The sequence below is a fragment of the Patiria miniata genome, unplaced genomic scaffold (assembly GCF_015706575.1).
Source record: "Patiria miniata isolate m_02_andy unplaced genomic scaffold, ASM1570657v1 HiC_scaffold_6, whole genome shotgun sequence".
NCBI classification, from domain to species: Eukaryota; Metazoa; Echinodermata; class Asteroidea; order Valvatida; family Asterinidae; genus Patiria; species Patiria miniata.
The window spans coordinates 1,038,465-1,064,339 of record NW_024037073.1 but is presented as its reverse complement, the minus strand read 5'-3'; the positions used below and the strand labels follow the sequence as shown (position 1 = coordinate 1,064,339).

The window sequence follows — 25,875 nt, the reverse complement described above, 5'->3', positions numbered from 1 at the left end:
CAGACGTTGAGCATGTATTTCCCATCTAATTATCTAGGTAACCAGTTCAATTTATTTATCTGCGCGATTTTAGGCGATTGATCGATTCAGCTTCAGAGGATTTGGAGCGAGGAAAAACCTGACGGCTGACGGTTTGAAAAACAGTGAGTGTTGCGTCATTTATTGAGTTTTTTCTGTTCTAATTTTACCACATTCTGCTGTGATTTCATAAAGTTCTTAATGATTATTATTTATCCGAAAAATAACGTTTCGATGGGGAATAATAAAGTGCGGATGAGGCCTGGGCCCGGCGCGCGCGCGGCTATAAAGCAAAGGCGCTTAGACCATGTAGAGTACGTAGGCCCTATGTTGAAAGTGAAACCTGACGCCACTTCAGCGGTTGTGTACAAAGTCTATGGAGAGTCAAGAAAATTTTCCAAGTTTTTCCTGACAAAATTGGAAATGTTTCTCAGTCCCGGATAAATGTAGGCCTATGTCTTAAACTTAAAAACCATCGTTTTTGCTAGTCCGAGTAACTTGGACCCAACTTATCGCCTTTTTAAAAATTTGGACACGGTCTGGCGATAGTAGACCATGTCCAAATTTTTAAAAAGGCGATAAGTTGGGTCCAAGTTACTCGGACTACGTTTTTGCAATGACTGACCTAGCCCCATAAATGTGGCCTATTTACTGGACTGCCTCCGTAAACATAGGCCACACATCCACATGTACAAAAATCGTGTCGACGGAGCCAAATTTTGATTTTCACATTAAGGCTTAGTTTGTAGGTTTTTTTTGCTTTAGAAGCATACTCACCCTCTTTATAGGCTAATCAGAAAGTGCTGCCTTTTTCAGATGTATATTTTTCGTGAAATTTCCAGATTCATTTTTACACGTTTGCGTATCAAAATTTCAACATGAAATTTCACAAAAAATAGACATCTGAAAAAGGCAGCACTTTCTGATTAGCCTGTAAAGAGGGTGAGTATGCTTCTAAAGCAAAAAAAACCTACAAACTAAGCCTAAATGTGAAAATCAAAATTTGGCTCCGTCGACACGATTTTTGTACATGTGGATGTGTGGCCTATGTTTACGGAGGCAGTCCAGTAAATAGGCCACATTTATGGGGCTATGACTGACCATGCATGACCTTCATTGAGATGATATATGAAGAAAAAACAGCATCAGGTTGCAACATTCTTTCGGGGGGGGGGAGGTAGAGGAGGGGGTTGGAGGGGGGTTAGAGGGATGGGAGAAGGGGGAAACAGGGGGAGTGGTAAAGAGGAAATATGTAAATATAGAGAGGAGTTAGCCCTACCTCCATAAATAAAGGTCACTACTCACACTTGAACATGTACCCGAAATTTAAATGTACACCTGTGTCTAGCTTGAGTAACTCCAGCTGATATGCTCCATATTCATTGAAAATGGAGCATGTCAGATGGAGTTACTCAAGCTAACCTGAGGCTGTGTCAAGTTTTGCTTTTCACATTTAGACTTTGTTTGTACTTTATTTACGCTTTAGAAGCACACTCTTATAGCGATACAAAAGAAGTCCCACCTTTCTTAGTACATGTCTATTACACGTCTATTTTTCGTGTAATTTCCAGGTTCGTTTGCACACGTTTGCGTATCTAAATTCCAACATAGAAAAGATCACGCACGTGCTGGATCGTTTCTGCTGTCAGTCACGTAGACTTGAGTCAAGGGGCATGTGGTAACCTGGACACGAAAAAAAGACCACGCGAGTGCAGTGGCGGCGCACACAGCCAATGAGCTCCGCCACTCACATGAGAGCGGCGTAGGATAAAAGGGGGAGTATTCGACCACTTTTTAGTAAAACTGGCACTGCCTAGTGTAAATGAGAGAATAACCATAGTAACTCATGACATGATCATGAGCTGTTGGATTCGGAGCGGGACACTCCTAAATCAGCTTAGACTTGACTGAAGTCGGACTTAAGTCCATACCTACACTGCCGTCACATCGTTTTCATAAACCGTTGTCCATCTTGGACGATTTACAGTCTTTGGTAGCAAATGACATAACAAAATGTAGTTCACAAAATTCCCCAAAAGATGTATAAATGACGTTAGGCCAAAAAAAAGAATAGTTCTGCTTCCGGTTACCCAACCGACCCTATTTTTAGGCTGCGACCCTAAAAAATGTATCGGCAATTCCAAAAAAAAAAAAAAAAAAAAGATTGAATAAATAAAAATAAAATTTTGTTGTCTTTTCTGTCTTCACAAAATACCTCTCAACAACCCTTTTGCATCAAAAAATGCTTGTATTTATTTGTTTTCTTACTTACATTCACTTCTTTTCAAAAGAAACCTCCGTTATTTTTACAAATTCGCTTCGCGATATAAACGATGTCCGTACGGCGACTATATCACGTGGCGACGACTGGTTCCCGCCGCGCCGCGCAGGGGCCAATTTAGAAGACATGATGAAAATGCGGTAACCAGTCCATAGCTATGCGATCGCGACCGATAGCGCGCTAGCAGTGCAGGCCACTGTCAACTGGTCGGATTCGACATCGTGAAAAATGCCAAGAAAACACCGATGGAGAAAGAACATTTTTGCAAGTTAATTTACAGAATTGATCTAGCTTGTCTGTGTATGTATTTTCTGTGTTCAAGAGTTCATTTTGAGATCGCACTACTCGTATTTGGAGTGATACATGCCGCGTGTTTCCCGAAATTTTTGACCGTGAAAACAGGTCTGTCGGCCCATGGCGGGCCGCTCGCCACACATGCTCGCATCACACACCTCGGAGTTTTGGCCAGCTCCCCGCATCTTGACTAGCGTTGTGCATATGGTGCGAACGACCTGAATTTTCCATTATTTTTTTAAATTATCGCACGTAAATATATTGACAATAATTAAAGGTAGGTTTTATTCACTTTTTGTTGCCATTTCGTGTATAGCTTTCGTAGTGCAATGGAAATAGTTCAGGCTAAAACTTCGCATATAATTGAATACCCCATTCAATCTGCATAAAAAAAATTGGCAAAAAATTTTTTTTTTTCGACCGACCGACCCTTTTTTTGAAGGGCATGTAATCGGAAGCAGAACTATTTTTTTTTTTTGGCCTTATCATAAGACGATCTGATTCAAAATTATGACCCCTCCAATGAGTGTGGACTTTCCTTTTTTTTGTGATGTTTATGTACATGTAGCATATTAGCACGAATGCGTACCACTTCGGTGTATGTGTACATGTACACCGGTAGGTGCATGTATGTGTACGCATACTGCACAAACTCCCAGTCTAAATTCAACTCGAGCGTGAAACAAGCACAACATGTACATGTCGTGTAAATGCTATACAAACCAATTTATTCATTTAAGGACTTCATATTTTGAAGAAAAAAATTGTTCGAAAACAAAATATAAAATTTTAAAAATCACTGCAAAACTAACTGTGTTAAGTGGCATTGCACTCACGGCTATCTGTTTGAATAATCTTCTGTGTGGTTTTCTTTAATATCGATTTTTCTCTTGTACAAATACCAAGCTCATGCATCTGTATAAATACATAAATACATGCCATACATATTGACATATTAACATATTGACATATTAACATACAATGAATTTGTGTACAAAATACAATATTGACTTTTATTTAACAGGGTGTGTATTGCTGTGATGTAACTGTTTAACAACTGTACATTATATGTACATACCAAGCATATATGTATGTATATTGCAAGCTGTACATGTATTTGTTCTTTACCACATACATGTAGTATTCCACATGTATGTACATGTGGCTGAATGGAAGTTGAGCATGCTGTTTGAAGTTTGGCCCAAAGATAAATTATCGAAAATTTGAACCAAGATAAATGATTAACCGGAACAAATGAATTTCACACTTCATTCTTCGGAAATGAAGTGTCAATTACCTAGCAAATATGTACTTTTTTAATGTGAGGATACCCAAAATAGGTTTCCATTCTCCTGGTAGAAGATAACGCCATTTAAATTTTGTTTACATTAGATTGAAATTATTCGTTGATTGTCATAATAACGGCCTGTATAGTAAGCCTTGACCTCTGTCATCTCACGACTTAATGAGTTGCGTGAGTTTCAGCATGAGTAAACACTTTGTGTTCCAAAGTGTGAAAACAACCTCGCTTTCCATCTGTTTGTGCTGCTGTACATGCCACACAGATTTTCTCAGGCACTGCTGACGAACTGTACAATACACTATCCATGCACATGTATGCATATACATGTACATTTTGTACAAGAAAAACAGAAATGGCCCCGGCAGAATCCTATAAAATCCATCACTGGGCAAGAACGCGAATGTAAGAATGTACATGCTTGTATTAACTGTACTGTCCTTAACCCTAAACCATCCCAACCCTTCAAAATCCAACTGCATGTTTCGTTGGAATCTGTTCTATATTGAGTACTTCACTAGTAAACTAAATTAACTAATTGTGCTTTGCATGGGGCATAAACTGAAAGGACCACTCTATGGTAGGTCCTTTTTTTTGTCCTTTCTCTATGCATGGGGTAAGGCATACCACCATAATCAGCAACAGTTTGGGTGTTTGAGTTAATAATATGGTGTTGGATTTTGCAAGAGAAGTTCCTAGTAATGAATCCAAGCCAATTCAATCCAAGCCAAGCCAATTACCGCAAAACCAATTACGTGTTGTATTTTAGGGGAATTGTCAGTTAAAGGGAAAATACAACATTTGCAAACATCAAAAAACGAATTGATCAAATCATCACGAAATACCTTACTGAATTGTTAGGGACTGACAGTCTAAAGCATCCTTTAAAATCGTGGCTCCTGGTGTGCTGACATTTTCCAGAAAACCATTTTCCAGAAAACGCTGGTCGGCCGACCAGCGTTGGAGAAAACTGGCTTTTTTCAAAAATTGTTCTTAATTTTTCATATTTAGTTATTCTGACTTTTCTTTGCAATTGATTACACACCTCTGAAGGGGTACACGCCTGCTAGACTGATTCTCTGACCTTACAATTCCCCAAAGTGTATTAATTGCTCCGTTTCATCTTAAGTGGGGTCAGGGAACCAGACTATGAGAACATGATAGGTTTTCTTGGTTTTTCCAGCATCTACAAGCCCAAAACGTGAAACAAGTCATTTTAACAATATTTGTTAATACATACTAATCCTCCAAATCCATTTATTTCTAAAAACTGAAGCAAAAGCAAATGTTGTACATTCCCTTTAACTATATTGTATGTCAACTGAAGAAGACGCTATTATTTCACGTTTTAGCCCGAAAGATTTCACTTTCCTTAAAAACCAATCACTGGGCAAGTAGGCCTATGTGTTTAATAAATATATGTTTGCACTGTCAATTACCTGAATGTATCAAAGTATTGCACACTCAAACAAAACACATTTATTTTAGAGGATTTTGACATTTAAACTCCCTGGGTATATTTTTTTGTAAAGAACCTAATCTTAAATCCCCCAAAATCCAAATTAAAAGTTAAGGAAACCAATGGAATTAATGGAGAAATAGTTTATTCTTTAATTATCATCAAGTCCACATTCTACCTCCATGGTCCACCAATTAATTCCTTCACCATGCAACCATGTAACATCATACACATACCATTTCAGAAACTCAAGCTATACCTAATACATTGTATTACATGTAGAAGCAGATGTAGATGTATGTATCATTATGTACATGTATAGACGAAACCACATGCATAAGTTCGCTGTACAGGATGTACGTGTACCGTACATGTATACAGTCATCACAAGGCCCCCTTGGAGAAATTTTTGTGTACGGTATTGTACAGAGCAATATTGCCCATTGACGGATAATTTGAACAATTGTATTGTATTGTATTGTTTTATTTCCATTTGTCACAAATTAATATGCAAATGCAACAGTTTATTTACTACAACAATAACTAAACTTAATAGAATGCTAATACATGTACAACACTTTGATCAATTTAAACATAAATGGTGACAGATGGGGGAACCAGGAAAAAAAGCCTAAGCTTATACAGAGCCTGGTCCCGTTTGTGAATAACTTATGAAATAAACAACAATTATAGCTATAATTTAAACAGTGGTCAATAAATTAATTAATTAATTATTTACTTAGCATAATAGTAGAAAAACTGAAGGAAATTGAAATATACATGCTAATTTACAATATAACATTTGATTATGATGGAGTGTGACTTGTACAAGTGCGAATTATGGGTGCACGTCTTCTATAATACCAGAAATTAGTAGGTTTTTTAGATATCTTTTGAATTTATGCACAGTCCAAAAGAAGGGTATAGGGGTAAGCTGATTCCAAAGAATAAGCTGTGGGGTGCTGTGGCCCAGTGGTTACGATGTTCGACTCATAGTACATGGGTACATGTTCGACGTGGTACATGGGTTCGAATCCTGATGGGGAACATGGTGCTTGTGCGCTTGGGCAAGGCACTTTACTACGATTGCCTCTCTCCACCCATGCAGGTGGAGTAAATTGGGTACCTGGTAGGAAAAAAAATTCCTTCAATGCTTGAGTGCTGTAATGACAGCCGTGCTAAAGCCAGGGTAATAATAGAGCGCCAGGAGCGCTATACAAGAAGCCATTATTATTATTATTATTTGTATTAATAGCTAGCACAATGCTTTCACCATTAAAGGGGGCCTTTTGATTGATGACATACGTACAATGTACGTACCGCTACGTGTACGTTGGTTTCTGTGCAGTGCATATTTAACCTATTTACCTACATTTGATGTTAACATGTAGGTCGTGGCTTCAATATCTTGTAATATTCAACTGGTCAAATTTGTCAAACCTTAACAATGGCCTTGAATTATCCTCTTTGTAATAGGACAGCTACTGGTAGTGCTCAATAGACCGCTTGCAGACGTGTTCGATAATTGACGCGCGAAGGTGCGCGACGCCATGTTGTGGGACAAAATGTGCATGGATAGATATGCGCTTGTCCCACAACATGGCGTCGCGCTCCTTCGCGCGTCGATTATCGAACGCATCTGCAGGCGGTCTATTATAGAAGTGTCCACTAATACTAAAGTATAGGCATGTACATGTAGGCGTACATCAGTGGCGCCTCCTCCTCTGGTTTTTGTACTATATGAATAGGGTGCTTTTTTAAATGTCAGACGTCAAAAGTACAATGCTAACAAAATGTATGTGTACAAAATATATGTGGCACGTGAACCATACGGTACATACATTTGTACATTATGTATGTGTTTTTAAATCGGCATGTAAAACGGCGAGTAGAACTTCCCCGCAGTGGGATAATAAAGTTTTTAGTGTATTGTATGTAACGGTATATATACCGATAGTTCATCAGACTGTCTAGTTCCATGGTGTCGTTGTACATGTACATGTCATGTACACGTACAGTACATGCTGAATGTAAACCAACATGTTCAATACAGTAAACCATTTGATTGGCCCATCAGACATGTCAGACCTCACGATTTGGTGACGCTTGCTGCCTTTTCAGCTCATAGACCGTGTTTGCCCCTTAATTTGGTAATGTCTGATGTGGCTATTGTTCACATTTGACCTTACAAAAAACCCAATTCATACCCCGGTACATTGTCATGAATGCATGGACATGTACATGTACTTCAAAGTTAAACCCCCCAGGAAATAATGATTTTATGTTGATTTGTTTCCTACAACTTCACGGTTTGAAATCTGTCCTTGACTATCACTATCAGGAAGACATTGTTACATATACATACCGGTACATAACATATTCGCTTTATGCGTGCACATGGAATAGAAAGTTAACTCATTTTAATAGTGGATTTCAGTTCCCCTCCAAGGTCAGCCAGAATCAACCTGAAGTATTTTTTTTGGAAATTGAAGAAGGTTCATGTAGAGCCGCTGTTCTATATTTTACATGTACATGTACTTGAAAGGCACAATGATGCTTAAGTACAAAAAGCAGTGTTGTAGGACTCAAGTCCAGAACTCAGACCCGAGTCCGTCTCGATTCTTAATTTCAGTGACTCGGACTCGACTTGAGTCACATCGGCCAAAGATTCGGACTCGTACTCGACCATCATGCCTCAAGTTGAAGTTAATGACTTGTGACTTACGAGTTACACATTTTGTTTGACCAGCACATACCTTTTAAAAAAACATAATTCTGATGTTTATTTTCTGAAAGTAACATTAAATCAATGTTAAAGAACATTGAACACACAAACCGTATCGCACTTTGGTGTTGCAAATAATAATGTTTGTTGTTTAATGCACCCCTCCCTATTTCATTTCTAACATGTATCGGTATGTGGTTCCGTGTCCATGTACCGTACATCCATTTTGTACAAATGTGACTCTGACTTGGATCAAATGACTTGGACTCGGACTCGACCCACGTGACTTGGGCCCAGACTCGACCCAAGTGACACAAAACGTGGACTCGACTCAAGTGAATTGACTACATGTACATCACTGACAAAAGTACACCATGGGTTAAGGGAAATTGCTTGCATAAAAGCTTAACACTAACTCCCTAGGCCTTTTTGCTAGGATGTAGCCTCAATCCTGCAAAATCCTCCAATTGGCCTCATGGAAAAATAGCATATAGCCTCAATCCTGCAAATTCCTTCGCTATTTCTTGAATATGGTCCATGGAGGGATGACCACTGCCTGAATCCTGCAAAATCCTCCGGCTATGTCTGTCAGTGTCAATAGGCTGAGGCAGAGGCAGTGACATCCTGGAGCAGTGCGGAGGATGTCAAGTATAATCAAGGACTAAATTTATGCACGGCTGAGCATAAACAACACAAGGTCCGGCCCAAGACCTTGACACAGTGTGTACTCCGAAATCAGCAACGCACTTTTGCCATGTAACCTCAATCCTGCAAATTCCTCCAATTTGCAAAAAGGATTTTGGAGGATTCAGGGCGGTTAGGGTTTTAATAGCAAATCTTGGTTGTGTTGTAATAATCTTTTGATTTGCTTTTTCTATTTTCTCTTTTTAACCAGCGTTTGCAGTGAGAATAGTTGAAAGCATGCTCTCACGGCAAATCAGAATGACACTGAAAAGGATCGCGTACAGTGTACGGCCGAGCTGCCAGCTGGTCTTGATTGTTCTGGGCGTGCTCACTGTCGTCTGGGTGCTGATTCTGCTACAGAGGCCCCTGGAGGACATGGCGTCCACCAAGAACAAACGCATAGAAGTGCCAAGACCCAAGGAATATGCTACCAAGAAAGCGTATGAAACCGATATAGAGAGTGAGTTCAGATGGAATCATGTTTTGTCTTACTTGACAGAGGGGTATGTAGTTGGTGAAGCTAGACATGCTTTTCTTGCAAAGGGAGAGACTTTTTGTTCCATTTGTAAAGGATGTTTGCATAAGATAGGAATTTGGAAAGTTTATATGTTGGGCATGAAAGTTCAGCAAATGTGTTAATGGAAGCACTATTCTACATGTATATTAAAACATATTTTATTTACTGCTGTGAGGAACATTTCTGTTTATACAACACCTGAATAAATCCCCCGTCATCTGATTGGTAGGTTATTGATCACATGTCATTGAATTATTCGTCCCAACCCACAGCCTGGTTGTACCGTGAAAATAGAAGTTCTATTCCACGGTAAATGGAAGATCCATTTGCAAGGTCGAGATATTGATACCGTAGCTCTGACGAATCAGATGACAAAGATTTCTTCAGGTGTTGTTTAAAACAAATAATGAATGTTTCACATTTGTGCAGCAATGGAAAGAATAATTTCTTTCAGTGACAGATGGAATGTTCCATTCCACAAGGCGACATTCCATCTATCACTTCATGGCATTATTCTTACCATTGCACTCATAAACATTCAGCATTGCTAAGACAGCCCAACCTTTCTTAACAGTATAATCTGACGTGCATTTCCAACAATTTTCCACTTCTACCCTACAACTTATGAATTACAAAGCATCACTGCACTGTATTTGACCCATCTGACAGTGTGTATATTTGTTTGTTCTCTCGCAGTTGTTTACAAACAAGGATTCCTAGGGTACAACACATCAAGGTGAGTTCACAACTTTCAGCTGTTTAGCAAAAAACCCATTCACCCTCGTCCATTTATTCTGGTTCCAAATATCATTAGAAAAGCAGAATAACTTACGTTGTTGCAATTGTAACTCTTGGATTGCAAAAAATAAAGAAAATTGTGTGAAATTGCGACGGAACCATTGGCATCAAGCACAAAAGTCATGCTCAGGTAACACAAGTGAGAATTCGTGTGATTATCAAACAAGAAGCATCTCAACACATGAAAATCCCAACCATTCTCATGTCACTCGCGACAACGATTCACAATAAAATGAGATGAACCGGATACCATCACGTCGTCGTAACTTCCCACAGGTCGATACCGATTGATTCCTGCCCCTATACAATGCGTTCCATTGCATCCCAGAAATTGAAGTTTTTTTACTCTTGCGACTGTTGATTTTTCGGATTGCCAACTGATGCTGATCGTCTTAATATCGTCACTGTAACGCTCAGGTCGCAAAAAAAAAATCGGCGACTGAATGTTGCCAATGGTCGTAGCTCAGGCGCAGTTTGATCCTGAAAAGTCAGTTGCCGACTGTTCTGTGTCATGTGTGTTGTCGCAAGGTCGATTTGAGGGCAGCTTAAGAGACCTTGAATGAGTATGGGAGTATCTTTAGAAACTTGTTTTTTTTCTTTTACACTGCCACCCAGGATCCCAGCCCTGGTTTATCATCAGGGCTACTTCCTAGCATTCTGTGAGGCTAGAAAGGAAACCTTCAGGGACATTGGAAGCATGGACCTGGTGGTGCGACGAGGCAGGAGGTTGGATTGGAAGGTGCAGTGGGGAGAGGTCATAGTAGTCGTCACTAAACCAGGTTACAGGTAGGAAATATAACATCACATTCAAAATGTGTATACAGTACATGTACCTGGGTAACCTGTAAGGGAGTGCGACCTAGTGGTTGGGGTTTGTGTCTCGTGATCAGAGGGTCAGGGGTTAGAATCCAGTATGTTGTGTCCTTGGGCAAGCCACTTCACCCCAACTTGCCTCTCTCCACCTAGGAGTATTGGCCTAGTGGTTAGGGTTTGTGTCTCATGATCAGAGGGTCAGGGGTTTGAATCCAGCTGCTGGCCATATGTTGTGTCGTTGGGCAATCCACTTTACCCCCACTTGCCTCTCTCCACCCTGGAGTACTGGCATTAGCTGGGGAGTAACCCGCGACGGACAGGCATCCCATCTTTTCATGCCACTTAAACCGGAGATAAACGTTGGCCTGGCAGGCCATATTGGCTCGTGACAGACTCTACTTCAGGTCTGCGTAACCAAGCGTGTGCAAGAGGTCATTAGCTTTCTTGCGCCCATTATGCGCACGTCAAGTTTGCTTGACGATAAATTGGTTATCATGCTCACGCTTGTGGAACACGGAAAATGTAATGCATCTGTGTCCCAAATACCACTTGGCCTTTGGCCTCGTTGCATGTCGGACATGCACTACATTATCCTGTGCTCCACAAGGGCTCGTGGGATAACTTCTATTGTCCACTGCCCTATAACCTTTTTTTCATTATGTGTGATCCATAACTGCCTTTGGCTGTGATTGACACTTCTTTGCAGGGTAATGAACCCTTGTCCAATCGTAGACAAGGACCTGGAAGCTATTGTTTTAGTCTTCATAGCCATCCCAGCTCATCTGAGTCAGTGGACGATGGTGGAAGATGGCTTCATACAACAACAGGTCATGGTTACAAGGGTGAGGACATGTAAATAACTGGTAGATGGAACTATTACAGAGCCAAAAGGCTGTGCCAAACTCTGGATTAAAGGATATAAAAAAGAAGTTGGATCTAAACACAATACCTGCTTGAAAAATCGTTTTGAGTCCATTCCCATAAGAAGAATTTGTGAATATGTAGTCAAAAGTCATGCTTCGTTTTAAAGTGCATGCAGTCGTGTGCAGTTCAGTATGTGTATTGGCTTGTATTGTGAAACAAATTGTTCAAATTCTATTGCGAAGCCTATTTTTCTCTCATTATTGTTCATCTGTCATTACTGAATTGTTGTTGTTATTAAAATGTGCATACATGTGCATACATGTGCAAGAGAGGTTTTAAAATCTTATTCATTATTACCTTCCAATGTTTACCCATTCCCATTGGTCGAGAGCCGTCACGTGGCCGGTTTTAAATTGTTGATAAAGACCGGCTGGCTGGTCTTAAACACTTTTCCAGTGTCACATGAAACTTGGACGGTTCCTTTTACTGGTAGTTACCATTTTATTGGTTGAACGTTCACAATGCACACGCAGGCATGCGCAGTTGGACCAGTGAGTCGTTATTTCATAGTCCTAAAGTCACACTACACCGTCACAGCTGCGTTCTGCGCTACATTGTTTACGACATGGACATACCATAATATAGCTGGAGGGGTGCTTTGAAAAAAAACATGAAGTAAAATCGTTGAAGAAATCGTTGAAAATAAATAATTTTTTCACTTGTATTGACTTTTGGACCGAACATTTTTTCTTTTTTTCTTTTTACTCAAAGCGGCCAAGCACACATTTATTCCCTCAGTTTAATTTGGCAAATCAGGGTTTACAATCGTTATTACATGTTCTATTTTCTTTTCTTGCCAGAGTTTTGATAATGGGTTGACGTGGACCTATCCCCGTGACATCACAGCCAGCACCTTAGGCAAGATGCGTATCCCGCCGGGAATCTACGCCCCAGGCAAGCACTGTTTCATGCACTGTTAAACGAGTGACCTTTATTCGTTTTGCGCTGTGAATCACTTTTATAAACACTGTAAGAAAAAGAATGTCCACACTGATTGGAGGGGTCATAATTTTGAATCTGATCGTCTAACGATGACGTCATTTATACAGACTTTTTTGGGAATTTTCGTAACTACAATTTGATACCGAAGACTGTATGTCATCCGCGATTGACAACGGTTTATGAAAAATAATGCAGTTTGAAAAAGCTGCAAATTTAAAAATAACATGAGGAAAAATTGCCAAGCGTAATCACACATGTCTGTAATTCCCCCTATAGACTGCACAGTGCCCGAACAAAGCGCTGGTAATTTAATTCGCGTGCTCCCATGCATACAAGCACTGTGCGATCCGTATTCCCTGCCGTTTGGTTCGGACAGTGTGATATTGTCAAGCAGCAATTTCCACTCACGTACATGTATTCTTAAAATTTGCAACTTTTCAAACTTCCATCACTTTTCATATTAAAGCCGTTGTCCATGTTGGATGATTTACAGTCGTTGGTAGCAAACAGGGTATCAAAATGTAGCCAACAACTTTCCCGCAAGGTCTATATAAATTAAGTTGTCATAAGATGATCAGATTCAAAATTATGACCCCCTCCAATGAGCGGGACTTTTCTTCTTCTTTTTTGCGGTGTTTATAAGGGTAACATCTGGAGGGGATCAGGCATTGTTTCAGGTTTTTTTAACCTAAACTTGCCTTGCCCTGCTATTTTCGCGGTCCTTGTGATTGTTGTCAGTCAATATTTTTGCCAAAAAAATATTTAATATTGACTTGTATTGCCAACAGGTCCCGGTCATGGCATCCAGACCTCATCAGGGAAACTCGTCATTCCAGGCAACTATTTTGTGAAAGACAAGTTCGGCTCAATGCTCAGTGAGTATTTGCTATCATACATTATTCGTGCATGTAAATGACATTTAAACAAAAAATATGAACTTCATTTTGGTAAATTTACCAACTTGCAAACCGACTTCATTATCGGAATTTGGACTTCTATGAAAGTTGAACATTTAAGCATTATTTAAAGTTGATAAATTCTGATAAACCATTAGCTCTACTTACATACCAAACTAGAAGTTGGTCAGAAACGTATTTTCATATTTTTGGGCACATTTTCAAAGGGTTCACTGTGCACTTCGAATTAAAATCGGAAAATCACGTCAAAATATATTTCTCTGCTAACTTTTTGAACGGGTAGATAAACTCACATCTTATGAAAGGGAATGTTTAGAGCTTGATGGAATTTCACTTGATGTGAAATTTCAGGTAAAACTTTTGCTCTAGCAAAGCACTAGAGGCGAAAAATCAAAGTGCGCCACGTTAGGGGCTGTGCCACGTTAGGGTACTGTACATCAACAAGACAGGATTATCCTGTAACCCTTATGGCTGAATTTGGCCCACTGTGTAGATTAGATGCATGAGAAGACTTCTAGTGAATATCACCATTCTGAATCAACTGATTAGAATCTTGTGCACTCCAGTGTCTGTTATTTTGCTTTTTGTTTGATGCATGCAGAAAATAACGATAACTTTAACGACAGCACCAACTATGCTAATGTGGTGATCAGCAGGGACCACGGGCTGTCGTGGTACTTTGGCGGTAGCATACCGTTTGATTTTGACCGGACGTGGCATCCTATCCACACTGCCGAGCCAATGGTATGGCTTATTTGCACAAACCTACAAACGATAACCTGAACAGGCCTCGGTAGTGCTTCGGCAATTTTGGTGTTCACTTTGTCCCCTCACTGCACATGCTGTACAAGTACATGAACATGTATGTCTGAAACCACATTCCCTGCACGAACAGTTAGATGACGCTTTTTGACTACTCTCAAATGCCCAGTGAACAGGACCATTACTAGAGCACAAACTCCTCATTCCCCCGCGGAGATACTTTGAAGCCGTCCTGAGCACAGACATTTTGAATTCATGTGCGTGTTTGTAGAACATAACGAAATCAGATGCAATGAATTTCAAATAATGCTCTAAATGCAACGCACAAGTACAACGGCACGCGTTTGCTTTTGAGTTGTTTGCACAGAGTAAAATGAAACGCTCATTTACTGATTGTGCATTTCAGTTTTGGGCGTCTCGGCTTAAGATAACGCACTAGTATAGAGTACAATCGCAGACATGATATAGCCGTACTAAAACAGTACTAAATTTTGAGTTTTGCATAGGTTTGTGCACAAACATGGATGCGCCCAGCAGGCTTCACTTTGTTGTATGAGTTGATGCTCTAGTAATTCAATATAGCTCTATGGACGGGACACACTGCGTGCGCATGTCTGTTCGTGTGTGTGTAGCCCCAAGTACGCACAGCTGATTTTATTCTGAATATGTACAAAGCCATTGTGTCTTTGCATGGGCATCAGGCGTCATCAGCAATACGTTTGAAACCCCTCCCAGTAATCTCCCCCAACTCTCACCTTGTTAACTTTGAGGGGGTACTTGCACATGGAGTCCACACCTGCAATATGTCATTTAGTAGTTTGAAAGCCTACGTTTGATTGCATGTCAAACTCCACACATGCACATGTGGTAGTCTGCATACAACCTGTAGACTCACGAAGTAGCACCAAGATTGCTGCAGTACAACCAAGGCCTGTTAATCATATTTGTATGAATTCATTTAACAACTAACTTTTTTCTTTTCCCCGTTGTCTTATTTTCATCTACCCCCACTCCCTCACTCCCAAAATTTCTTGAACATTCTGTCCATGTACTGTGCATTCTCTGCTCCCCTCCCTTCCCGTTTTCTTTTTCCACTTCACTCCACCCCTTTTCCCCTCCTATCCTCCCACCCCTGCCCTCCTCCCATCCCTTCCCCCCCACCCATCCTCCCCACCCTTCCCCTCCTATCCTCCCCACCCCCACTCCCACCTCCCCTCACACTACCCCAAAAAACCCACCCGTGCATACATCGCCGGACAGAGTTTGAGGAAAATATCTATGACAACGCAAATTACGCCAATGTGATATACAGCAGCGACGGTGGCGTGTCGTGGCACCTAGGGGGCAGTATACCGTACGGAACGGACGCGTCTGGCTGGACCATTCACAGTAACGAGGCTATGGTAGGGATGCAGTCACCGAACTTCCTCCAGACATGTTTCTCTGAATGGAGGTTTTTTTGTGTACATGCAAATTGTGGTTGCGTGTTGAAATGTATAAAAAAAAATACTAATTACTGCATCGAACTAAACCGACTTGAATTATTTATTTTATTTATTATAGGTTTTCCCGGTCAATTTCTCAAAATGTTCATTTGTTTTCGTCTGATTTGAGAATCACTCTGAACACACGTTTCATTTTCGCTACCAGGGCATTCAATTCCATTTCAGTTCAATCAATTAAGTGATTGAGCAGCACCTTTCGTTTATGTCCATTCAAATATGTTTACAAGACTTCTTTTTTCGAATTTTCGTTTTTAGAAGGCAATTTAAAACATTCACCATTCTATTTCACTTTTAGTTTAATGCATTCGGTACCAGATACAATTAAGGGTTTCTTTGCATTAACCGTCAATCAAATTAGCTCTATCTGTATCAATTCAAAAAAGGTAAGCTTGCGTAAATAAATGCACAGGTAACGTAATTGGCCGTCTTTTTGTCGAAACCGAATACACGGACAATGAAAATGATGGACCTTTCGTTGAATTGAATTGGAATTAAAGACGTGCTTTCAAATTCAGACAAAAACGAATGACTTTTCAGAAGTGAATGAACATTTCAGGAAATTGGCCGGAAAAACCTAAACTATCCAAGCTCTTCACCAAATTCAATTTGTTTTACTCCCAATGTATTTTCAGCTTGTATGTTTCATTTTTACAGTGTTTTATTTTTTTGGAAACAAAAACAAAATGTTTTATTTTTGGCTTGCAAACAGATGTGGCCCTGTGAGTAGACTGGCTCCCTACCCTTCATAATCAATTCTGAGATAGGGAGTCATTATTTATTAAGTAATTATTCCATAACTAAATGTGGGTGGATTTTTTTTAATGATAGCTGATTCAAAAGTTAATAACCATTGTGCTGTTAGAAAAAAAAGCACTGAAAAAAACACCAGAATTGTTTTTTGGAAACTCCAAACTTGAAAAAAAAAGGGGACAGTGCATCTTCTATTGCATTTTAAGTTGAACAAAGAAAATGTCTTTGGTTGCATTTTAAGTTTTGAATAAAGAAAATGGGCTGAATTCCATTCAGATTTGAATCTTTTCGGACTGAACACTGCAGATTTATGTTGCATGGCGGTCTCCGTTGCCTTGAATCTGTTCCCCTTAGTCGTAAATTGCATACAGTTTGTACTACGTATCAAAAGAAAAGTCCTACTTTTGATCTGTTGTTTACCAATGGAATTAAACCAAAATTTCAGATCATGTAAACAGGGCATAACACATTTTAATGGAGGGAGTTTCATCAGCTTTGTGCAAGAGGGAGTGATTTAAACGCTATTAAAAAAAACCCTCACTTTCAGAATGCCGATATAGCGCTGCAGATGGTGGAGGAAGGTGTGTGCTGCGGCTGAAAGCTTCTGAAGGAATGCAGGATCACCCCTGATGTCATTGCACACCTCGATCGTGTGTTGCGCCAACACGATCAAGGAGGTGTGCAATGACATCCGGGGTGATCCTGCATTCCTTCAGAAGCTTTCAGCCGCAGCACGCTCCTTCAGCCACCCTCTCCAGCGCTGTATCGACATTGAAGGACGCCAAGTCGAAAGTGGCAGATTCTGAAATACTATTTATTTTCATATGGTGTTTAAATCTCACCCTCTTCCACAAAGCTGATGAAACTCGCTCCATAACATTTGTCACGCCTTGTTTACATGTACTGAAGTTTTGGTTTAATTCCATTGGTAAACAACAGAGTTATTTAGGATCAAAAGTAGGACATGTTGTGTTTTTTTGACACGTAGTTCATCATGCACATGCTCACAACATTAGCAATGCTGCACACATGGATAACGGCACTCTATTCATGAGCACTTTTGTGTAACAACAACTTTGATCTTTGCTCCCATCTACAGTGATGTAAGCCCTCCTGCAATTGCCTGATTTCAGGGATTTTTTGTCATAATTGTAAATAACATATTGGCACCATACATGTGTGTGCATACTTGTCCTCAGTACCTCAAATTTCAGGCAAAAATGTTGGGAGTCCGCTTACATCTCAGCATCTAGTTAAAATTTGCCATATTGTTTAAAGGTAGAGTACATCATTTGCAGCTATCCAAAAAGTAACCGACAAAATTATTGTTGAAAAGCTTACTTGGTTTAAAGATAGTAATAGCACTAAACTCCCTGTGAAATTATTCTTTTTGGCATACTGTCATATTGAAGAAAACAATAAATGGTCATTTCCAAAGATGCGTCTGAAAGATGCATTTTTGGAAATTTCCGTTAGTAATTCGTTTTTAATTTGGCAACTGGTGCGCCCAAGGGTTGATTTGATGCACACGTAGGCGTGGTTGTTACAATTTGACGGTTCACTTAGCTGCAATTGGCTGAATAAGAACGTGTCCCTGACGCTGATTTCAGGCGCAATTCAAAACATGACTCTGCAACTTTTAAATTGAAATCTAGATCCTAGAATATTGTTTTCTTGGAATATACAGCGTTTACCGAGCTGAAGCTTCATCAGGCTAGTTGTTAAGCTCCCCTCTTTAGATTTGGAGCACTTTTGTTGCTTCAAACGAAAAAAAAATGCAAAAATGACAAATGATGTAATTTACCGTCAATGTTGACATACATGCTACTTGTGTTTTTCCTTTAAAGAAACTCAGTTGTTTAGAGTTAACAATTGTTGACTGCTGTGATGTGGGATAGGGTGCTATGCGCCCCGAGGGTGTTCAAAACATCATATATCCCACATCACAGCAGTCAACAATTGTTTAGTTATACCTCTGTCTTGGATTCTTTGGATTTTAATGTAAAATCACAAAAACAAACAGTCAGTAAACACAACAATCATGACAATCAAACACCAACTCACATGCATGTCGCGTGCTCGAAACAGCTGATTTGTCTGCGAGTTCACTGCTCCCTCTCATGCGCGAAAGCATGGTGAAATAGCGCGGGTACCAACGATACAAGCGTTTCACACTGTACGTACAGTCCTTACAAAGTCTCACACTCCCTGTGGGATATCACGTACCTGATATCCCACAGGGAGTGTGCCATAACTTTTTATAAACTTAACACACGATCGTTCTAGACCAATGGAAATACAGTATTCAAGACAGAGGTATTTACAATGGAGTACCGAAGAACCAGAAAGTGTAGTGCAAATGAATGGAGTACGCGCCCGTGTTGGTTCACGGGCTGAATCACGCGCTAATGTCTTTCACACACACATCGTGCGCGTGACGTATTCACTTCGGTACTCTATACAGTATGTTGATTCCTACAGTTTTATATGTATGGTACATGGAAAATGCACTAACATAACATGATCGTAGCATTGATTAGATGTTGTTGACACCTTTGTGTATGATTTGTTTTGTATATTGTACTGGTAAAAAGTTTGTCAATTTTTTCTTTCCAAAATAACAAGGACATCTGTCTTGCAATGCACATCTCCCCTTCCCTTCCCTTCCTTTCCCACCTCCTTGCATGCTTTCGTTTGTGATCTTTTCTGTACTAATTCTGAGTGTTCTGTGGTTTGACTAAGTGATCTGTTGTGTCAAATTTTGTTCTTGCCTTGTTTCTTATTTATTATTATTATTATTTGTTCGGCCAGAGTACAAACATTCAACAAGCAATCCACAAAAATAAACAAAAGTAAACAAAAACAACCCAATCCAAGCTGGCCAGGATTGACAAAAGAATACTAAAACACTGTGACTCGAAAGCCTGTCAATCTGTGACTCGAAAGCCTGTTTGCCTGTTCTTGTGCGTGCGACTAAAATTTTGCTTGTCAGCATGTGTGTGTTGTACTGTCAGTTTGGTACATGATAAAATTTGTGTTACTTTAAGCAGTGTCCAGCAGTCGATTTCAGGAACTTGACACAATGGCACATAACTCCACTGATGTCACATTGTATTGCGTATTAGTTCCGCAACATTTTGCGATCAAATTAACAGTCCTCCCAAATTTTAACAACAATGTAACATTGAAACATTATTTTGGTTTTCGATTCGCAGCATTGCTAATGTTGCTAGCATCGTGACTTTGGGCTTGATCCCGGGCTACATGCCAAATACAGGTTTATGGCTCTGACAACCGCCCCTCGAACAAAGACATTGACAAAATGGGAAACCCGCAACATGGGGATAGCTCAGTTGGTAGAGCGCCCGATCAGTAATCCGGAAGTTTCAGATTCAAACCCTGCTCCAGTCAATTTCTTTGTTCAACTTTAAAAAAAAAAAAATTATAATGCACCTTGTCATTTTTCCTTTGAACAAATGAAAAATGAAACATTCCTCTGTCCACTGCTTTACGAAAATATTAAACTGACAGAATAATTATTTGCTGGATTTAAGAAACGAAAATTGACTATGATTTACCATAGGTTGTTGAAATGCAAGAGGGAGTGCTCATGCTGAACACCCGAACCCTTCATCCCGACTTACCCAGAGTTCAATCCTGGAGCAGAAACGAGGGCCATTCCTTCTCCTCAGGAAAACTAGTACCTGAACTCATCGAGCCCGGGTATAAGTTGGTTAACAATGAAACGCAGTCATCTAAAGCGGCAGGGTGCCAGGTATGTGCATGTGAAGCAACTTTTCTATGAACAAGACTAGACAAACCTAGTAATGCTGGTCTCTGAGCACTTTGGTCTAAGGGTCTATGTATAGGCAGTCATCCGAGTCAAATTTTTGTGCCAAGGTGAAGTGTATGCAAGTCTAAGGCTGAGAATCAATGGGCGTATTCGAAACGTTCTTGTGTTAACCCTAATCAGGCCGGGTTATTTTGACCATCTCTCGGCTGGGGGGGGGGGGATTCCCCTAAGATCTCGGCCATCGAGTGACAAAAAATTGTGAAACTCGGTACATGCATAGAGCAACTCATCATGAACATACCCATGAAATTTCATGACTACGAATGGTAATTCTGCTCTGTGTACATGACGTATTTGTTTTCGCTACGCGGCAACCCCTGGTGCAATTTTTATGTTTTTGGTATCAAAAGATGTGCAAGGCTTGAGGCTAAAAAGTCATAACAGCTCGGGTCGCGAAAACTTTTTTTTTAAAGCTATTGCGGGAAAAGTTGGAGGTGGGGGCGGATCCCCCCCCCCCCCCCCGGCCCTTTTAGGGTTAAACGAACACGAGAACAGGGTTCCGAATGACGGGAACCAACACACAAACAGTGTTTGCGAACAAGATTTTCACTCCCCACTTATAGGGGAGTAGATGAAGAACATCAAGAACAAAGATGGCGGACTTAGGCCCCTACTGGAACTTGCGTTACTATTTGTGTATAAAATTGAAAGCATTCATTCAGTGCAGGAGCAGTAACGATAAAAAATATAATTGTACCTGGTTATATACATGTACTGGGCTTGTCAGCCTTGTCTTTGCCAATTTCTATAGTTGTTTCGGAATTTCAATTATTTTTGTATTAATTCAATTGATTGTCCGTTCTTTTCATTCGGTGTTTTGATACGGCGGCACACACTTGCGCGTTCATAATCGGCAACCCGAGAACACTGTTCGCGGGTCACTCAATAACAGGGTTTCGAATACGCCCCATGTGTCCATCATGCCTTAAGCGCAGCGCGCACTGCGTGTTGTGTGAAAGTCAGTTCGAAAATCAATGTGCATACATCCGTGTATCCATATTGCGTAGTGCGCTTTCAGTACTGTGCTATCCATTGAAATGTTATACGCTTTAGGTAGGGATTGAAACGGGTGACGCATGGGATGCGCATGGGATTTGTTGCCCGCAACCTAAGGGCGTTTTCGAATCCCTGTTCTTGACAACACGCGTGTAACACGAAAACGTGTTCTCGAGCTGGTAGTTACGAACGCGTGGGTGCGTGTCGCATCGATATAAAGCAATGCAAAATGGCCGACAATCATCTGAATTTGTACTTAGGCCTATTCCAAATGAACGAGGACGACTGTTGTAAAACCGGACATGCGAGGACGAAATTGCAGACCTGCACTATAATGGTATTCTTATTCCAATCATGACATTAGGGTATTAGCAAAAAAAAAAAAACACAAAACAAATTACGAATCTGCACAGTCCGCCTTTTTGTTCAAGCTGCACCTCGCCCTCCATCAACCAGGGAGTGAAAAAATCGATCCGCGAACGCCCTCTCTGGTCTGTTCGTCATGTTCGAGACCGCTGTTCTCAGGTCGGGTTAACCCGAGTGTTGTCAAGAACAGGGATTCGAAAACGCCCTAAAAGTGGAGCAGAAGGCTGAAGAATGAGTTACAGATGGAGCCAAATATTGCAGTTGTCGGAAGATTCTATTTCTTCAAGTATATTTGACCTTGTTCTCTTCCGACAGGCTAGCCTAATAGGCTTCCCAGCACCCCACCACATCAGTAAGCACAAGACCTGGTTAGCCTTCTCCAATCCCGCCTCCATGTTCCGTGAGCACATGTCGGTCCGTCTAAGCAGGGACGGAGGCCGGACCTACACCAACCCCTGGACGATATACGATCTCCCCGCCGCCTACTCAGACCTGACGTATTTTGAGACGCTGGACCGGGAGACGGGTCTGAAGCTGCAGAACTTTGCCATCCTCTTTGAAGGAGGCATGGACACTCCCTACGAGAAGATCATGTTTAAAATGTTCAACCTGGACGCCTTGCTGTCCAGGGTGCCAAGGACTATCAGACGACATCGGACTGCTGCCGGTAGTGACTGAGAATTGCTTTTTCACTTTAAGTTTTGAATTTGTTAAGTTGGTCACATATTGAGGAAAGTGTTCTGTCAAGTCCATCACGAGAAGATCATGTTTAAAATGTTCAACCTGGACGCCTTGCTGTCCAGGGTACCAAGGACTATCAGTTGACTTCGGACTGCTGCAACTTGTGACTGAGAATTTTTTTTTTTTTTTAGTTTTGAGTTTGTTAAGTTAGTCACATGTTGAGGAAAGTGTTCTGTCAAGTCCATCACGAGAAGATCATGTTTAAAATGTTCAACCTGGACGCCTTGGTGTCCAGGGTACCAAGGACTATCAGTTGACTTCGGACTGCTGCAACTTGTGACTGAGAATTTTTTTTTTTTTAATTTGAGTTTGGAATTTGTTAAGTTGGTCACATAGTGAGGAAAGTGTTTTGTCAAGTCCATCACAAGTCCTCCAGTCCTAAGTCAAGTCACCAAGCTATTCAAATGAACTGTAAACATTGCACGGCCTTGTTACAGTTTGTCCGCTGCTAATTTTGACAAGACTGGGGAATAGACCTGTGATTTATTTGTGGCCGAATTTGCGCTGGACGTTTGATGACATTTTGATGGACTTGTGATGGACTTGAAAACGGCACCGACTCAAGTTGCTAGTGGGTTAATTTTATTCGCCAAAGAACAAATCCATAAGGTGTTGCAATCAAGTATGAGACTCTTGTGTTCGTGAGATAATTTTCTGACCAGGGGCACAGATTTGGTCAAGTTGAAGGCATCTACTTATTGACAAGATTGATATTGTCAAATGGAATCGCAGCTAAGGCACCTTGGATGATCTGTGAGAGTGGATGGTACTGTAGTGCTGTGCGTTTTCGAATAATTTTGTATGTGCATTCGATTATTCTAACATGGATTTGATCGAATATTCAAATATTCGAAATGGGCGTATCAAGTTTTACCGGAGCCAGCCAAAACTGACCGCCAATCGTGATCTGTGTGTGCTGCACTTGTCAAAAATTGGCAAAGAGCGTTAAAACAATATAAAGAACATCATGGCTGTATCAAAATATTTTTTTTTTTGAGATAAAGGAATGGCTGATGTTTGACAGATTTTACAGAGGAATTTTGAGCCAATGTTCCTCACGGAAGCGCCCAAATGATGCATGTAGTCTGGCTTTTGACAAAAGTGTGGCATTTGACAGTGAAACCATGTAACATTACTAAATTATTGTGGACGTTTTTCATCATTTCTTCGAGAGACCACTCGCATTTTTTTGAAAAATCTGAATTGAAAAAAAAAAAAGCTATTGGGATATTCGGTGGATGATTGAATATTCAGTATATCAGGCACAGAGCCCTATGGTGCTGTTGGATCTCACATGAGCCTGTCAGTGCACTACTTCGCACACATGAACCAAGTCTCATCTCTGCCTGCACAACCATGTAGCATCTTTACATGAAAAATGTATTTCCACATCTTCAGGTGGAACACGCCTGATGAGTCTCGGGGCTTTGCCCACTGGTTTTCATAACCTTTGCTCATGAGTCACATATTGCACTAGCTGTTGATGTCATAAGTTTGCATAGTCCATTCGCAAAGCCGCCTTGTCCAACTCTTTGCACCGTGTTTGCCACACCACACGCAATTAACCTTTTTGAGATATCGCGGACGCAATAGGATGGGGCTTAATTTGTAGTGGCTTAATTTGGGTAAATACAAAAGATTTTACCCAGACCAAATGACGCTTTTATTGTGTACACCATATCTCAAACAGGCTAACTGAATCGAGCACGGCAGTAACTCGGCTATAACATGGTGGTTGCTAGATGGCATAATTAGTGAAATTGGCAAGTCAAACATTTGTTTTTTGTGAGACTCTAGTGTCGCTGTGGAAATGCTTACCGCCATTAGTTTTGTATTATTTTAAAGCTTGGAATCGTAACTTTATCCCTGGTAAGTATTGGTTTTATTTTCACAAGGGTTTTGAAATGATTCATGTTCCAATAAAGGCATGTCAAAAACATACTTAACTGATTTCAAAGAAAAATCAATCGTGTGATTTTTTTCTAATGTGGAAATGGTTCATCATGTCGAAAATGTGAAGATCTCGTTGCCTTTTACTTTGTGTGTTTCCTATTCTTTTCGATCCACGTAGGCTACACCTTAAATGAATTCACTGTTCTTCGTTTCAAGTTCAATTTTGAAATTCACGTGCAAGTATGTACCTACTCAAAAAAGCGTGCTCAAAGTGTGACTTAAGTTCGCATCTGAACGATTTTTCTTGAAATCGGTTGAGTTTGTTTTCGACATGCCTTTATTTGAACACGAATAATTGTAAAACTCTTTTAAATATCAAACCAGTACTCGCCAGGATAAAGTTCAGATTCCAAGCTTTAAAATGGTATATAAATAATGGCGGTACGTGTTTCCACGGCGATGCTAGAGCCTCGCACAAAACAATAGTGGGTATTTTGGGATGCGCCGTATTAGTGCACTTTCTGCACTTGCCTTTGACATGTTTCATCATCAAATTGGAAGAAACTTACCAAAGGAGATAGAATTTTTAGATGCTTTAGTATCGTTGAGGTAACCTTTTCACAAGAAAATAATGTAAACACGGAGCAATACATAAAAGTTACAAGCCAACGCTGCTTTCTCTCTGTAAACCTGTCACTCGTTTACGCAGTATTTATTACTATATTTCAAGAATTTACGAGGATACAATTATTCAGTAACTTTGTACAGACACTGAATCATGTTTGTTATAAAGACAGTCTTCATGTCTTTTATTAATTGTCGCTTTTTCTAGAAAAATTGAAGCTCATTATTAGGTGAACAGTGCATAATGGATTAGAATTTTGTCGCTCAGAGCCAAATATTGTAATGATAAATATTTAAATTCAAACCCTTTTTTTTTTAAATCGCCAAAAAAGGAAATAACTTTTGAAACTACTGTTTCCTATGGAAATTGTTTTCAAATACAGGTAAATTCGTTTTTAACGTACTTACGGTCAGCAGTATTAAAGCTCTTAAAGGAGTGGGCAGGGTTTGGGGCTTAATATAAGGACGTGTCATACCCACCCTCGGTTGCTACTTGACTAGTGATTGTCCTTACTAGCACCTCCACCCACTTAGGTTGCATGTCTAGCCACGCCCATCAGGTTCCCCCAAACCACATATTCCAGCTGGATCATTTAGTACGGCAGATAGGTGATGGGATAGTGCCTTTGATGATACAAGCATGGCATTTGGCACACAGTCAGAGTATGTCATGAGAAAGATATTTGGCTATAGGGCCATCGCAGATTTGTCTT

The 25,875-nt window shown here is 40.3% G+C and overlaps 1 protein-coding gene across 1 annotated transcript; it reads left to right on the top strand.

Moving 5' to 3' along the window:
- The first annotated feature begins 9 nt into the window (after window positions 1–9).
- On the top strand, window positions 10–24,536 carry LOC119742577 (sialidase-3-like). The gene is made up of 10 exons (XM_038218666.1): window positions 10–143; window positions 8,973–9,221; window positions 9,975–10,014; window positions 10,692–10,862; window positions 11,596–11,731; window positions 12,614–12,707; window positions 13,544–13,630; window positions 15,695–15,837; window positions 20,273–20,464; window positions 22,220–24,536. The coding sequence occupies exons 2-10, from the start codon at window positions 8,999–9,001 to the stop codon at window positions 22,580–22,582; spliced, it is 1,449 nt and encodes a 482-aa protein (XP_038074594.1). The 5' UTR covers window positions 10–143; window positions 8,973–8,998; the 3' UTR covers window positions 22,583–24,536.
- Window positions 24,537–25,875: the final 1,339 nt, after the last annotated feature.